We start from the raw sequence: 17,216 nt of genomic DNA, 5'->3' as shown, positions 1-17,216 counted from the left end.
TAAAAGGAAATATTAAGGACTTAACAACAGTTTTCTTGACAATGTGGTGTATTTAAATTTTTTAGGGTCTTAATCGCGCCTTGCCTTTATTCGCAAAAATTGAAGTTTTCTAGTATTGGGATTAATACACTTTCTGTCTGTCTGCTTCATTTTATTAGTCTTCCCTTACATTAAAGCATTACCTGAAGATTAACATTGTAACTCGAGACAAATTGCGTAGAGCATTAACCCTCCAGACTTCTCTCAAAAGGAGCCCTAATAAAAAATTCATTCACCCCTCATGAAGGACAAAGAGTCGTAAAATTGTTTACCCATCAAACTTTACTTGTGGTAGAAATTTGCCAGAACAGCGTCGCGCCAGACTCCAAGGTACCTCATCATGTTCATCGGATTGTGAACAGCTGTAAAGGGAGCTGCGCAGCCAGCAAAGAAAATGTATTCTTATGGTTGCTGCGCCTCTCCAAGGAGAGAGAAACGAGATGCGAAATGGGCGGCATGTCGTTAATGGGGGAAGCGCAGTTGCAACAAGCTCATCTGGAGACTCTTGTGGAGAGAAAATTGATTAAGCAGTTGTTCAACGATTTTCATGAGGTTAACAGCAACGTGGCAACGTTGGTCGCAACAACAAAACAAAAGCAGTCGCCCGCGGTTCCATGGCATCGCTCGATCAAACACACACGATCTGTTGATTAGTACGGTAGTGCGTGGTTCTGAGGTTTTTGCGTTGTTTTCCAGAGAAAACTGAGATTTCTGAGTGACTTTACGCGTTTCGTGACTGAGACGTGCACGCTCCATTATTTTGCCGTCCCGAGGGAACATGTGGTGCCTCATCAGTCAGGCCAACTCGGTCGTTTTCGAGGTGCGGGTTGATCCCAAGTCTATCGGCCAGGAATGCCTTGAAAAGGTGAGTGTTTTTTTTTATTTGTTGGAAAGTCTTTTGTTTCTCAGAAACCTAAAAAAAAATCTAGCAAAAGAGGAATATTGTAGAGGAGAAACCAAAGGTGAGACGACTCTGTCTTGGTCCTCAGATGGCTTCGTTATATTGCTTTTGTCAGCGGTAGTAAATAAAACAAGAAAATTGATAAAAAATAAGGAAAAAATTTTGCAAAATTGTAAGTTAAAATGATTGTCTATACCGGTGCACTGCACGATATACGATCACTTGCGGAGCACGTTTCATGAAGGTTCAAAGTCCACCTTCTACAGGTAGTCCAAAGTCCGATGTTCAAGTGTTTTATTGTGTCAGCTTTAGGTGCTGTCGTGATAAAAATAATTATAAATTCTCCATAATCTGCGAGTAATTCGCTTGAGCTTTGAACCGTTAAATTTGCCCCTATGATGGGAAAATTGTTTCATTTTCCGTTTATTAAGCATAAAAGTATCAGTTGTTAATTTGGGCCGGAGGCCAAGAAAAACTTTCCGCAGTCGCGAAATATTGTGGCAACTTTATTTTGAAGGCTGGAGCTGGCGCCAGTTTTATTTACAGATTTTTGGAAATAATGTATATGACTCAATTTTGACTCCAAAATAGCGACAATAGTAAAAACGCCGCCATTTGTGATTATTTTTCAAAATCGTGTCATTTCGGCAATGTTAACTTCAATGCAGCGAGTCAATTTTAAACGCGTCCCCTATATGGAACGATGTCATCAAGAGTACTTCCTAGAAATAGTTTAAGAATACATTTCTTACTTCCCCAAACGGAGGCAAAAGCAATCTTTTGTACATTAAACCTAGGCGCTCAAGAGAGGAAATTAAAGGCGTGATAGTGCCATTAAAACTGTCTTTGTTGTCAGTCGCATCCAGCTTTTATCGCTTTTTCTCCCCTTCAACCCGGAGTCTTCATTTTCATTTTGCACGTCAGGAAAAATGTAATTAGCAACTAAGTAATTAATTTAAAGGCGCGATAAGGAGTTTGTATGTAGTTGCCAAGTAGCGATAAAGTGGTAAAGAATCGTTATGAAATTATAAATAGTTTCTAAAGGTCAACGATGTGCGGTTAATCTCAAAAACGACCTCTTAAAATGACGAAAAAAGACCTGAAAGGTTGCGCAACTGAAAATGAATTAAGCGGCTTTAAATTCGGCCGTCTCCCCAGCCTTCTCATTAATTTCCAATATTGATGGCGCCTAATGAAGGCGGAAATTAAGACATTTTTACAGACTCTGCTTAGGTCCTTTAATATTATTTTGGGCTTGTTTTTCAAGCAGTTTAATTTCAAGGACTCGTACTACTAGTTCCTGTGGTGCGTTCACCATGTTACTACCCAGGGACTAACAACACTTCAAAATTGTTTTTGACCCTACATCAACATTTAGAGGCGACATATAAAACAGCAATTATTAGTGAAATATGACTGTTTAGGTATAGGACCATGGTAAATTATTTTAATGTAAATTTAATTGTCTTTCAACGTATTTGCTAATATACTGGCTGTTCTATTTTAAAAACGCATCTTTGGTAGGTTAAGTGTCTAACGGTAAAACCATTAATTTTGACCTACCCTACACAAGGTAGATCCACTTTTTCTATATGGAGCCAATTCATGGACCTTTCTATAACGGTCCCTAAAATTTTTTCTTTTCGTGAATTTAAATTGCGTTGTAACGGAGATTTTCTTAGCGTTTTATTTTTAACAAACATTACTAACAACCCTTCTGAAATCTCTAGCGCATTCACCCATTTATTTTAGCTGATCCAAAACAAGTTTTTCGAATCATCTGCAGGCACCTCATTAAACATTAATGTCTATACATATATTTCCAACGCAGCAACAAAAACATTTTTGAAAATCCTAAAATTGTGTTTTTTTTTTAAATTAAAATTGAGGGCCTGCCAAGTGGGGTTTCTACTGGATGTGAATGTCCAAAAATACCAAGCCATCATGCACTCGAGCCGTGGTTTACCTCACCGCGTAGGAAGATTGTTTAATAGTTCCACGCTTCGAGGACGTGCCCGGAGACAAGCAGACTGGGATTTGAATTTAATTCTGCCTTAAAAAATGGCGTAAAAGTCTAATTTGCAACCCTCATCAGAGGCTCATTCGGTGATGATGAAACGCTCCAGCATCTGCAGGGAGAGCAGGATGAGGCGTGGCGATAAAAGTTTCTGTCTGCATAGGAGCAAACTTTAAATTGCCCTGTTTATCGCGATGTAATTTAATAATATCCTTTTTAAACTCATAATAGCCGAAAAGAGGAAATTATAGTTTATTTTTGCGAATAATAACTGCGCATATATGTAGATACAACCTTGGGTACTCTCAACGATGCTCAAATTATTCCGTTTCTTTTGGCAAAAAATAACGTCTACTTTCAGCTCAATAACATCACCAAAAAAGAGTAATTGTGCGACGCATTCGCCATATTGACCCTAATCGATTAATTCGCGATGACCCAATTTCGGTTGTTTTTGGATAGATCAAAATCGCTAAGCTGCAAATAACCATATCAAAATATGCAATTAAGCTGACAATAAACTACATTTGTTATGAATATTTAGTTTGTATTGCAGTTTAACAAAGGGAAACAAATGTGTAAATAGAGCGAGAGAAGAGTTTGCCAGGTGGCCTGTAGTGTAGGAATGTGTTTCATTTTAATAAAAAAACCTCAAGTTTGGGGAAAAGAAGGCTTCAAATTAAGACTAACGACCATCACTTGGATTAAGCCGCTTAATGGGAGGGAAAGCTGCAGTGTGTTATTCATCTCATAACACAGCTGTGAAGAATGTTTATTGGATATTCCCGAACTGCATGAAACCAAATATTTGGATCGCCGCCTCACAATGTGTGTGTAATTAATTCCCATCGAAATGAATCCTTTGTTTGGCAGGCTGTTTGTTCGGAGCATCACGCCCTCATTCGCATTTTACCGGATATTTTGCATCCCGATCGTTTATTTTGCATTGAAAGCTTTATTCGGAAATGACGCGCAAATTAATAACGGTTTATAAGTGCATATGTCGGACGTTAATTAAATCTGTATCCTCCGCAAAAGTTTCCTGCGCTACATGCTGACAATATGGCGAATGCCTTTGATCAATCCTTGAGTTCCAAAAACGTCAGTTTCACCCTTCTACTCCAATTTAAAAAGCAATTAACCCTTATTCCTTTGAAGGGCGACTTGGCCCTCTTTTAGACCAACTTTGGCTCGTTTAATTATTTTCTTTATTCCCCCGTATGTTTGCGTGGAAACTTAATCAGCAAGAACAAGTGATTAAGCTCGTTTTCGGCCCTTAAAAAGAAAATAGCGGAGATCTGTCTTCGGCAATGAGAATGGCAGAATTACTGGGAACGCTCAAAACGATCCTGAGGGATTCAAAGGGGATCCTTCGGATGGGGCCATTAGGCGACTTTAAAGCGGAATGTGGGGATAATAAACGGTCTCAAATGAGGCATGAATTTGTTAGTGAGAAAAATGTTTCATCTGTGCTACTCAAATTTCTCTCAAGGCAAGCAATAAGGTATTACTGCCGCTGGTGTAAATAAGCATGGATCGAGACCTGTTTGTGCCTGCTCCACATACCGAAATAGTCTCACTGATGGCCAGCGGGAGGAATTTGTTTAAGTCAATAACAAAACAACGCGCCTTGATGCACTAAACATTTTCAGTGATTAATGAATGACCCTTGCTAACCTAAAAACATCTCCCATTGTGTTTTAATTAACGTCCGCCCGTTTTCTTGCCGCGAAAAAACCACTGCATAAGATCATTAAGAAACTGCGTACTCCACTGAGATTCTTTACATTTACTGCCATAAGAGATAACTATCAAATCTGATACAAATTCAATAATAACTCGGTTCAAAGGGCCTTTAATGGTTGAAAAACACCCCTGTGAAATATATTCGTATTCGCCATATTGTCCACAAGCTGACATGCGAAGGACCATAGCCCTTCGGGCAAAAATTTGTTATAGACAAGTTTCGCTGCCAAAATGTGTTTTGTTGAGTTCCAAATATCCCGTAAATAGCTTTCTGGAAGAGTCTGTTGTAGATTTATGTGGTTAATGGCTCAGTTAAAACAACTTTAAAGGCATTTTAAATCAAAAATAGCAGGAAATTCGCGAGCCGAAAAGCTGTATTGCCAGAGCGCTTAAACTAAAAGTTAAAATTAACAGAAACTGCTGTGCAACCTCCATTGGAATTATCAGTTGCTGCTATTATTGACTCGAAACAACGAATTTTTCCATAAAATCGCTGTTTTAATTATCTTACTGTTATTAATCTTCAATTAATAATATCCGGGTTATATAGTTTTAGCAACATTGGGCTTAACCTCATTTCAGCAAAAGTCAAATTTGAAATTTTCGTTGAGCGTTTTCCCTGAGAAGAGTACTCGCAGATTTTATGTAATTTTTACAGAAAATTCTGCAATATCGCCCTCAATTGCTGTCAAATTTATGAGATAAATACTTGAAGTGCGTTATTCAATTAAATTCAGTCTTTTTTAAGGTGCTTTCAAGCAACCAGAGCAGTGAAGTAAAAGTGCACACAGATTTTGAACGACCTTCTAATAGGGTTGTTTTTGCCATAGAACAGCCCCGCATTAACGGAAATTTCCATTTTTAAATGACCGAGAGCTCTGTCGTTGATTAAAGCGTTAAAATTCTGTTTTTAAATAGACTTAAATGTGGTCAAATTGGAGCTCAACCAACGGATAAAATCCCAGTCGAACTACACCTACGATTTCCTGTTTTAAGACTTAAAAGAGAATGTGAGATAATTGGCCAGCCGAGGAGCAATTTCTCGCAAATCCTGCAGAATTATTTTGCTGTGGGCGAGACGGTTCAAAGTCCGAAAAATCTCACTTAAAAATGTGCTTAAAACAAGGTTTGTTTAGTTGGGAGTCCCCAAGCCGCAATAAAAGCTGCCTGATGAAACAATGCAGTCCAAAGTCCATGGCGATCTAAAATTGTTCTATATTGCGGATTAAGTTTTATCGATGTACCTATAGACCGTTGAATAATCGCTCGCACTCCTAAAGTATGATTTCACCGTTTACCTTGTGCTGAGGGTACAAAGTCCACAAAGAGAAAGAGAGAGACAGAGAGGGAGAGAGAGCGTTTACACAAAAATTGATTATAAGTACATGAGGCTGAGAGCATCGTCAATTTATCACGACCTGAACCAAAACCGTAATTTCCCATGGTTAATTATTATGAGAACTGCGGTAATGTCAAGCGTAAGGAGGCCAATGATTATAGGAAATCATCGATTACCGCTAATACCGAGAAACTGAGTTCAAAGTCCAAATAAGCGGTGGGTTCCTCGCCAGGTACCACCTGCATCTTTCAACAAAGGCAGGCCTGCGCCATGGCATTTTAACACTCCTTAGACTAACCTTTTACTATAATGAAATTTATGGATTATATAAAGTCAAAGATAGTATTTTTGATGACTAATTTAGGTGTAATTGGCCTCCATGTGCGCACTTGATCACGTATACTAGGTCCTCCTCGGGATTGGACTTTGCCCGGGGAGTCTGTGTTACTGCCAATCACGTGCTGTGCGGCACCAGCCACGTTTTGCAGCATAAACAAAGGCTAGAATTAATGTTTGAGTATATATTTCATTGACACAATTTAAATCGCTTATTTGGCCCTCTATTTGTCATGGTCGAATTGATTTTGAAGCTGATGTGATGGGTAGATAAAGGAGAGGGAGCTTCTACAGTGAAAGCGAAAAGCGATGGAATTTTGAGCTGCGCATTGTGGGTTTCATATTATCGAAATGGTCAGTGAGATGGACTCGTTCCCGCATATTGTGGTCCAACTTGGGAGTTTTTTTTATTTAAATGGCTAATTTATAGTTCTTTGAAGAAGAGTTAATTAATTAGTAGTTGCTACTTGACAGCATCTGCACAAAATTTCGCGTGCAGTAATCTTCTGCAGAAGTTATGAGTGTCATCTTACAATAAAAATGACCATAAGAGAGCCAAAGGGGGATACAATCAAAGAGATCAAACCCTTGGTGTGTCCACCACAAACAGGCATTTGGCGCCTCCTCCAAATCACAGGCTAATTATATTTATTATACAATTTAGAACTTCCTGATAATGCCCGTCTAGACCACATACCACAATAGATTCAAATGAGTCTTAGGGTGAATCTAATCTGGATTTATATCCTCAAGCCTGTGCCCTAACTCTTCCCCCCCTTTCCACATCCCTAGGCCTATTTGCGACTGATTAGCTCGTATTCGGATGCATTCAAAAGATCATAAATAACACCGAAAACCTGTTTTCGATGGCAAATAAGAAATGAATCAATTTTGGGCGATTGGCCTGTAACATTCTTCCCATCAAAAACAGCACATCACTTTGGTCTATTTCAGGAAGTTAATTGCTTTCGTTTAATCATTACGGACACAATTTATTAATGGAAAAATTTCGATTATAACAGGCCTCCTCAGGTTTTGATTAATTCAGTCGATAATTGCACATGCTTGATCACCTCGAAAATAAGCTTTATCATTGCAGGTCAAGTTTGTTTTTCTCGAGTTTGTTGATCAATAAGTTTTACACAGAAACAACTTAATTTTAGTTATTTACATCAGGCCAACAAGTCGCTGTTATAATATTCAAAAATGTGTAATCGCTAATATCTCTCAATACTCATATATGCTTCCTATATTTTACGGTTGTTAATAAGAGAGAAGATGCGAATTAATCACCCGAGATTAATACAGACAATTAAGCAAAAATCCGTTATTACCTACCTTAAAAACAATTAGCGATAAAATTAATCGATACGTTCCACGGCTCGTGTTTTTTCAACCTTTGCACCCTTCGCATAAGCACCTTTTATAGTCCCATTGAAGAAAAAATAGTGACAATCGATAAATTTTCTCCTATCAGTAAATAACACCTACACACGGAAACAATTTTTTATGCATCGAAATACCTATTAATATCCCGAAACCATAAACCAATGACAGCTAAGCCACACCCTCATCAAACCCCTCATTGTTCCAGATCTGCAACCATTTGGGCATCTCCAATGAATCGGACTACTTCGGACTAAAATATGAGAACGCCAAGGGGGAGGAGCTGTGGCTGAACCTTCGCAATCCCATTGACAGACAGGTGAATTGTCACGGACACACCGCACCTTTGCGGCTGGCCCTCAGGGTGAAGTTCTGGGTGCCGCCCCATTTACTACTGCAGGACAACACGCGGCACCAGTTTTACCTGCACGCGCGGTCCGATTTGATTGACAGGCGCCTGCTGACCAACGATTGGGAGGGCGTGGCTCGGGTGGTGGCTCTCATTGCGCAAGCCGAAACCGAGGATTTTGATTCGTTGCATCCGCCTCATAATTTGTATATGCAGGTAAGTGTTGCTGGATTGTGCAAGTTACCTTGTTTTCATGATAATTCTTCTTCAGACTTCAACCATTGTGAGTGGGTGCGAGACTCCCAAACCTTGCGACTTCCCTCAAATGATTATTTCCGAGCATAAGAAGCTGAGAGGAATGAAGCGCACTACTGCGGAATATTGGCTGCTCAAGGAAATCTCCGATTTCGAATCCTTCGGAGAGGAGGTTTTCACCAAGACTCAGGGAAATATTTACCTGGGAGTGGGTCCTCATGGGATTACCATCTATAATAAATCTGGCCCGGAAAAGCAGCCAATTTCTTTCACCAACATCGTCAGTGCGTCATCTCATCGCAGGATGTTTAAACTGGAGTATTTCTCGTGCGAAAACAATGAGTCGCTTCTGGAGGTGAAATTGGATTCCAGCCACAATGCAAGCAGTTTATACAGGGCGATAACGGAGAAACACGCATTTTATAGGTGAGTTTTTGTTGTAAAATTTTCATCGTTTTCCGTTAAATGTCGAGCCACGTGCGTGCTGCATGAATTTATTCTAAGAATCGATTTGGCGAGGAAATAGTTAACCTTTTCTATGAAGTGAAGGTCCCGGGAGCACGGATTTAAATCTGTTTTAAAATCACTTGCACGAAACTTATAAATATATGTAACGTTCTTATTTCTCTTTTTGCCCTTTTTCTAACACCGACCTTCATATTTTGCTACATCGCATAAAAATATTGACAATATTATATGAATAATTTTTCCTCCTGATTTCAGCTGCGAAACTGTACGCAGCGCAGTGACTGCGCAATTTATTCGTGACCTCAAAGGCACCATCGTGTCCATCTTCAACGAGGATTCGACGTTAGGTAAAAAATACGTCTTTGACATCCGCAGAACTTGTAGGGAGGTTTATGATAATGCCAGACGCGCTCTCTATCAGGAGAGTCAGGCGCGACTCGCTTTGGAAGCTGACAAACATATGGGAGGAAACGGGTGCGACGGAGAACACTGCAAAGTAAGTAGCTCTCTTATGTGTTGTCATCAGCTCGTGTTATTGAGAACTAAAGCGAGGGTGCTGTAAATCGTAACAAGCCACGTTCTCAAATGTCACAAGTCAGAATGACTGAAACGCCCAAAACGGCGGATTAACATTGAGATTTTAAGCCACAAACTTGTAGTTTATTGCAGCATTTTTTTTATTTCCAGGACTCTGAAAAACTGAACCGATTCATCGAGGCGATGACGTGTAAGATCTGCATGGACAATCGGCTGGATTCGGTGTTTTTGCCGTGCGCGCACGTGGTGGCGTGCTCGGCATGCGCCGCGCGCATCGACAGGTGTCCTCTGTGTCGCAGCGAGATCGCACAAGCGCAGAAACTTTACATGCCCTCGTGGTAGTCTCGTCCCTGGCGACTATCTTGATCTCTCCTGTCAGATCCCTCACATTGAGGTTATGTTCAGCGCTCTCCTTTCTCTCCTTTGTCTCGACTGATGTGGCTCCTTCGTTTTTCCCTATTTTCTCTCTATTTTTTGACAGTTGTAATGTCAATCAAAAGTCTATAATGTGAAGGGGCCAAACTACCGTTTTTGACAATATAGATACTTAATTATCTACGAATATATGTAAATGTAAGTCCCATAGAGTTATAATAATTATTATAGTCGTGTTTGTATTTGTATTAACTATTATCAATGCAATTGTGTGTGTGTGTGTGGGTGTGTGTTGGTTACAGCAGCGCTATCGCGAGGTGGTGCTCTTGTGTCACAAGGCGCACTGGAAACATGTGAAAATGATACTGGTCCTAGCGGCCAATTTGGTTAACAGAATCAACACACCCATGGAAAAAGTATTTTGTATTAATAAGGTAAATGTGCGCGCAAATAGCGCCCCCCCTGATCTGTGTTAGTAGGTTTAACTTTCATTTTGTGATATCCCCAATGCATTCATAGTTTTAGTTGTTTTTTACTGACGAAGTTAATGTATAAAATCTATGATTAAGTTTATGAGAAACAGTTGGATCTATCTGAGAATTTCGTTGATTTGATATTTACATTGAATAAATTCGAAATTTCATTGTTTATTGAATTTGTGGTTTTATTTCCTGTTATAAAGCAAAAAAATAAAAGCATGGCAACGTCGTATTCGTTTCATTACGTTATATGACGATCATCTTGTGGTACAATTATAAGAAAAATGTCACCCGCATTTCCATTTCCTGCCAAAAATCGGTCCTGCTTCGACACTCGAACACAAGGTGTCTGCATAACAAATTCTAGAATTCTCTTACAAAAAAAAACTGTTGTTTTCGCGGTAATTAATCGACCACATGCATTTATCACGTTCCAGAGGTCAAAGCAGATAAGCCATTACGAAAACAAGAAATCGGCCGAAAAAGTGCTAAAATAGCCAGAACACCGGCCTCATATTGCAAATACTACATATTTAGGCTTTTTTTTCGGCGGCCGATATGGAATTATACAATTTGTGGCAAACACGAGATAACCCTTTCACCTTTCTTTATGATAAAATCCTTGATTAAAGAGGGTATTTACCCCACGTAATCTCATTAATTAAAAAGCACTCTATCTTCAATCGTTTATCACAAAATCCTATTTCCTTGCACATTATTCCGGTTGTTAATACCAATCTTAACCTGTCGCTTCATTTCCTCTTTGAAGGCCTGTGTGTTCATCTTCTTCTCCAACCTTCTCTCCTTCCGATACTCCTTCAGGGCATTCTTCCTCTCTCTTCTCTCCGCGCTAGTTTCCTCTTTATTCCTAATCGAGAGCGCCGTTAATTGAGATATAACTGACTGACCTAAAACCAAAACGTCACAAATACGAAATGGCCGCTGGGTGCAAGACACAAGGAAAACAAAGCAATAGTAATTATTCAAAATGGTGGATGGGTGCTATAATATTATTCTGACTTTTGCTTTGCTCTCCTGGTGTTTGATAACATATAATTACCAGTAGTGGATTTGGAGCCTGAATTAGGAGAATCGAAAGAGTTCTGCTCGTCGAATCGGTTTAATGCGTTGATTGTCAGTTTGTTGGAGTCCAAAACATTTTTGGGGATTCCCGTTTTATTGTCGACTTTGATTTTATTTTTCTGCAATATAAATAGAGGTAAACACATCACTAAAAACTAGTAAAAAACCCGATAATAGTGTGGGAGGACTGAGTTCTTCGTAAAATCGTAAAACTTAATTTTTTTCAACTTTTATGCAATTTTTCTTTAAGCAAATCATGAATTTTGTTTGTCAACTCCACAGACCTGTTTTAAGAAAACAAATAAAACTTGATAATTTAAAATGGTGAATATCACTAAGCATGAGGTCACATGACTTCGCATAACCACTACATATAACTTCAAATAAGTTACAATTTTAAGTTTATTTTTCGTCGCATGCAATAATAAATGTCTGGCTGAAAAGATCAGCTAAAACCGCCCCAAGAAAAACAAGCAAAACTCATTTTAGACTTGAAAGAAGATAATAATAACTGAGGTTTAATATTCAGCCCTTGCTGGTCCCTTGGTACACACTGAGGCTCAAAAGTTTTTAAATTTTAAAGACTTTTTATCCCGGTTTTAATTACAAAAGTTCCGGACTTCGTCAGCTGATTTAATTCCGGCGTTTTGATCAAACTCATTACGCCCCACTGCATGTGATTTAAGTCTTTAAAAATGAACATTTTCCTGTCTATTTTTGTTTCTGTTTATTACCTTCTTGATTTAAGTAGTTAAGTGGCAGTAACAGTAAAATCAAAATGGCCTTGGGCAAATAACAAACAATCACAAAAATAGCGCTTAAACATATCAGATTGATAAAAAACAACTTACTGAGGGTTCTTTAATAATCTTTGGGTGATTGTATAGATTTGAGTAGGTACTAAGTATGGTCTCACAATCCCACTTTTCCTCCTCATTTACCTCCACTTGCCTCATTTCCTCCCAGTCATCATCAGAGTCCTCTTGCAATTGTCTCATAACTCTCTCTTTATCCAAAAGCTCTCTCTTTTGTTGCTTCTCAAATTCCTCTGCATATTTAAGTAGCACCTCAGATGACTCTGGCATGTGCCCTTCAATCTCCTCAGTGTCCAAAGCACCTATTTCATGCTCATCATAGCACTGGTACATTTTTTCGAAACGATCATCCAAAAGAGACAATTGATTGTTTCTCCTTATTACAGAGCTTGTCATAGAATAATTTGTGAAGCGAGACTTGGTCTCTTCCTTTAAAAATGTGTCTTCGAGGGATGCTACTTCATCTAAAGCATCATCAGAATCATAGTAATTGTCTTCATCTTTCTCATTAAACTCATCATCTGAAACTACTCCTTGTGCTAACTCAATAAAATTGTCTTCAAGTTGATTATCAGGGTTATCATAGTCAAAATCCTCGTCCATGGCAGCTACCAAGTCTGGGTCCAAGTGCAATTGGGGTCCCAATACTGGGGTTGCTTTATTTAACATTCCAACTTCCTCCTCCATTTCTGAAGCAAACACTGAGGAAGGCAATTTAAGCTTCTCTTTACCTTGGTCTTGTCTACGACTCTCCAGGGCTGCTTCAACATGCTGTGGCCATTCCATTTTATGGTCTTCCCGGGCTATATTTGCTAATAAGTATATGCTCAGAACTATGTACAAATTTACCTTTAAGGTGCTGTAAATAGTTATAGTCATCGTCAAAGTATATTCCATATTTGTGTTGCTCTTCAAGTCGTTTTTCCTTGTCAGCTTTAGATTCACTTGACGAGACAGGCAGCAGCACCCTTTGGGGAGCTGTCTCATCTGCCACTAGAGGGTCTTGTTGGCTTCGATGGACTAGTTGAAAAGTCACCCCTTTTAGTTTCTTCTGTTTTTTGGGCTGCAATATAGGGGAGAAATCAAGGATGAAAGACATTTAAAATGGTCTTAAATCAAGGGGGTTATTACCATAATGGAATTTGCACTTCAAGTATTAGGTAGTAAAGAGTACGTTTAGGAGTGCGTATTGGGTCTCAATTGAGGTGTTATGTGGTTTTCATAGAAATTATTGATAAGGTAGAAACTCTATTATTTACTAAATTCACGCACGTGTTTACATAGGAACGTCAAAAGAACGGAAAAGACAATGTCAGTTCAGTGATCCAGTAATTCAAAAATATATATAGAAAACATGAAGCAGGAAATGTGGCAACGTCAGGTTAAGGGTGGTCAGGCATTTTGTACGGTGATAGTTCTTCCTAAGATTTAGATTTAATAAGATAATAAGTTATCTAGACTTTGATAAACTTAGTTTATTATTTGAAAAACTTAAAAGTAGAGACGTAACTGAAATTTGCTATTTTTGAATCTCAAAACGCCATGAAAAAATTCAAATGTACTATTCTATATTAACTGGCATCATATACCAAAAATACCTTGGAACTCTAACCCTAAAATTCTGACAAATCTTCAATCAAACGACGATCGTATTGATCATCGCTTTTTCTCAATCTCGCTCCACACAAAACATGAGACAGACTTATTTCTATTCCATCATGAATCGTAATTGAATCAGTAAAAATTCTATAGTCCTAAGGAACAAAACAAAGCAGTCCCTTTTTTCATTATTTCTCGAGAAAAAACTTCAAAGGAGTTCCAGATCTCGGGATTTAACGCAGCCCCATCATGGACGATGCCCCAGACAGCGACGTCTTAACGGAAAAAAGCCAGGTAAGCGACTAACGGGCTTGAAAAAGTGAGAGCAGCCACTGCAGCAATCTGGGTCGCAAGTTCACGAAGTGGAGCACCTTCACCGCAATTCGGCGGTTTCACCTTGACTGCCCTGCATACGCAGCTTAAAGTGCACCATGATCTTGCAGGAGAACTTCAAGGGGGCTGCTCCAGGACTTAAGGACCCCAAGACGTCTTCGGACAACTCGGAGTACGATAGTGTGGATAGTTACAGCGATGAAGACGACCAGGTGGTGGTCAAAGTACGCTCGAAGGCCTCAGGACTTGATTCCCATTCTGGCAGTGAGGAAAGTGTGCGTCTGGAAAGAGAGGAGGGAGATGGACAGGAGAGTGCACCCCAGAAAAAAGTGGATGATGATGAGGACAAGAAAAATCCTCAGTACATCCCTAAGCGGGGAACTTTTTACGAGCATGATGACCGTACTGCTGAGGATGCGTATGTAGCCTCAATGTTACTTAAGTATCGATAATTCTCTTGTCTATAGGGGTCAAAATGAGGAGGAACCTGAGAGTGGAAAAGGGGACAAGGATACCAAAAAGAAGGTGTGGCAGGATAAAAAGGAGAAGTGGTCTCATGATAGGTAAATTATGGTTTTGAAGAGCTATTTTTCTTGATTAAAAAGAGGATTTTTTAGATTTAATGATCAAGAACAAATGCCTAAATCCCGTTCTGAGCTTATAGCAATTTATGGATATGATATTCGTAATGAGGAAGGTCCCCCTAGAGCCCGAAGGCGCAGGCGTTATGGGTGAGTTCAAAAATTTGCTTAATTAGTCAGTAATTTATAATAATTGGATGAATTTTCTTGCTCAGAAGAGGCAGGTAAGGAGTAATAGTAATTATTTGCAGTCTGAAGCATGCAAAAAACAACTGTATGTGTATTTATTTTTTTATTTAATATATGTATATTAATTAATTAATATTACACCAACTGTGTGATTTTTAAAGGTGTTGTTAGACAAGAAAAGCGTAGAAATGGGTCAGATTTTATATGAATATTTTGCAAAACTTAAGTTAATTCTCAAAAATTTATATATTATCCAAAAATTGATAAAATCTTCAAAAATTGTTTAGCCGAGGTCCAAATAAATACACACGGAACTGGGAGGACGAGGACGCCTACTCAAAACCTCCCCAATCGCGGCCTACTCGGGGGAGTAGAAAACCCCGGCAAAAACTTGGTGGGGACAGTAATGAAAACGAAGAAAACAGCGAAGAGTTCCCCCCGTTGGGCGGTAGTAAGTCCTTTCAACTTAACCTGAGCTTTCTGTTTTTTACAATATGTTTTAAGGACGGAATAACCGTTCTGCCTCCCCGGAATCAAACCGAGAGGAACAAGACTTCAAGGAGAATGATCTTCAACCGCGCAAGTCGCTGGAACGGTAACTGTTACCTTCAGGAAATAACCTTAATTATAAAATAGCTTTGTGATTATAGTCGCGATTTGAAACGTGATCAACAGCAACAGGCGGTGGAAACCAACCAATCGGAGCAGTTTAAACCGACTAGTAAAAGGCAGCCGCTAGAGAACAGCCCATCTGAGCACGGGAGGCTGAGCCAGCCTCCAAACCGGTTGGGAACTGGGCGGATCGTGAAACCGAAACGGGAGATCAAAGATTCGGACTATCGGGGATTCACTGCTAAAACGCGACAGGAAAGAGCAAAGCGCAGCGACACCCAGAAGGTGCCACCTCCTAAGGGTGGTTACATCCAGTCGCAGAATTTCATCAATAAAAGCAGTGGCGCCAACCAAATCGCCGACTTAGAGAAAGAGATTAATCAGCTGGATATTCAGGTGAATAATTATTTTTTGTTGCTATTTGTAGTGTTTTCTATTTTTTTTATGTAGGATGGTGTGTATAAAGGTGGGAACAAGAGCGGCCCAATGACAGTCAATCAGAATAGACAGGGAAGCGTTCCTCCTCGCTTGCAGGCGGGTGAGGCTAAAGGCTCAAAGAGATACAGCTCAATGCGCCAGCGCTCCCTTCCTGAAACTGCAACGCCCCCTGCGTCTGCAGGCTTTAGTTTCTATCCCAGCGGTAAAAGTCTATCTATCTCTCTTTTTAATATTCGAGTGTTAAACATACAGATTACAATTCAACGGCGCCGCCTCCTGCGACTCAACAACCAATTTTGCCGCCACCTACTCTAGTAGCTCCGCAAGTACCAGTAAGCGCCGCCCCGGCTGCCTTACTCCAAACTCCCTTCGCGCCGCCTACAGCTTTTGCTGCTCCGCCTCCTCCACCTGCATATATGCAGGCTGCTCCGCCCCCTTTCATAGCGGCTCCGCCATCCCAACCGCAAATTGTCAGCTACGTGACACAAGCACAGCCCCCTTTCGGGTTTCAAGGACAATTCAATCCTGTGGTAAGAAATTTTTAGGGGAAAAAATGGGCAGAAATTAATTGTGTATGCAGACGCAGCCGGCAGAGTTGTACCAGCCCCAAGGAGGGATTACCTATTACTCAGCCGACCAGCAGATGGCGCAGAGGGCTACTGCGTTTCAAAAAAGGCCGAAGGCTGCCATTCCTATTGTGGCCCCAATTGATTTTAGGGACGGGCAGGGAGAGGAGTTCGGGGGGAGTGACTTGCAAGAGAAAGAATGAGATTGGTTGTTGGTGTACGTGGGATTCAATGAGAGATAGTGATTGTTTTTTTTTTAGTTAATTTTTTCTTTTTTTTTTTCATTCAAAAAGCGCTTGTTGTCACATATATAAAACAGGTGATCATTAAAAAAAATCTCGCACTAGTGAACCGTAAATATAGAATATTGATTATGACATTCAAAATTTACCCTCAAATATCCCACTGAGAACTATTAACAGATGAATTTATCCAAGACGTGCCTCTGATATTTCATCGCCAACTTGAGGTTATTTCAATGATCACCTTTTACTTTTAACAAATATTGTTTATCAAGTTGTCGATATGATTAAAAATTTTGTGTAATGATATAATCGATTATGTATTTATTTAAGTAGATTTTTTTCGATTTAAGAACATATGACTATGATGAATAAATAATAAATACTATTACCTTATACCGGGTAGGTGTCTTATATCTGACTCCGCCTAATTGGGGTGTGTCAAATTGCTGATTGGCTGTATATAGGCTGCATGGCCATGATTTGAAAATAAGGTGTGACCAGTTTAGGACAGACAAAATTAAAAAAAAG

At 39.6% G+C, this 17,216-nt stretch overlaps 3 protein-coding genes across 3 annotated transcripts; 2 read left to right on the top strand and 1 right to left on the bottom strand.

The window, feature by feature from the left end:
* The first annotated feature begins 527 nt into the window (after window positions 1-527).
* Window positions 528-10,403, top strand: dnr1 (defense repressor 1). The gene is made up of 5 exons (XM_066392916.1): window positions 528-904; window positions 7,973-8,329; window positions 8,385-8,794; window positions 9,092-9,332; window positions 9,524-10,403. Exons 1-5 carry the CDS (start codon window positions 818-820, stop codon window positions 9,713-9,715), a joined length of 1,287 nt encoding a protein of 428 aa, XP_066249013.1. The 5' UTR covers window positions 528-817; the 3' UTR covers window positions 9,716-10,403.
* Window positions 10,404-10,884: 481 nt separating this feature from the next.
* Window positions 10,885-13,405, bottom strand: LTV1 (LTV1 ribosome biogenesis factor). The gene is made up of 5 exons (XM_066392915.1): window positions 13,257-13,405; window positions 12,975-13,188; window positions 12,162-12,928; window positions 11,288-11,429; window positions 10,885-11,135 (listed from the first exon to the last, which is right to left on the bottom strand). The coding sequence occupies exons 1-5, from the start codon at window positions 13,257-13,259 to the stop codon at window positions 10,918-10,920; spliced, it is 1,344 nt and encodes a 447-aa protein (XP_066249012.1). The 5' UTR covers window positions 13,260-13,405; the 3' UTR covers window positions 10,885-10,917.
* A 457-nt stretch (window positions 13,406-13,862) lies between these two features.
* On the top strand, window positions 13,863-17,081 carry btz (barentsz). Its single transcript, XM_066393233.1, has 10 exons — window positions 13,863-14,018; window positions 14,168-14,475; window positions 14,525-14,620; window positions 14,675-14,788; window positions 15,115-15,278; window positions 15,332-15,422; window positions 15,478-15,835; window positions 15,890-16,079; window positions 16,130-16,407; window positions 16,458-17,081. Exons 1-10 carry the CDS (start codon window positions 13,974-13,976, stop codon window positions 16,644-16,646), a joined length of 1,833 nt encoding a protein of 610 aa, XP_066249330.1. The 5' UTR covers window positions 13,863-13,973; the 3' UTR covers window positions 16,647-17,081.
* The last annotated feature ends 135 nt before the right edge of the window (window positions 17,082-17,216 follow it).

Source organism: Euwallacea similis, chromosome 9 (genome assembly GCF_039881205.1).
Source record: "Euwallacea similis isolate ESF13 chromosome 9, ESF131.1, whole genome shotgun sequence".
NCBI lineage: Eukaryota > Metazoa > Arthropoda > Insecta > Coleoptera > Curculionidae > Euwallacea > Euwallacea similis.
Note: the sequence above shows the minus strand (reverse complement) of the source record. Positions and strands in the feature narration are given on the sequence as shown.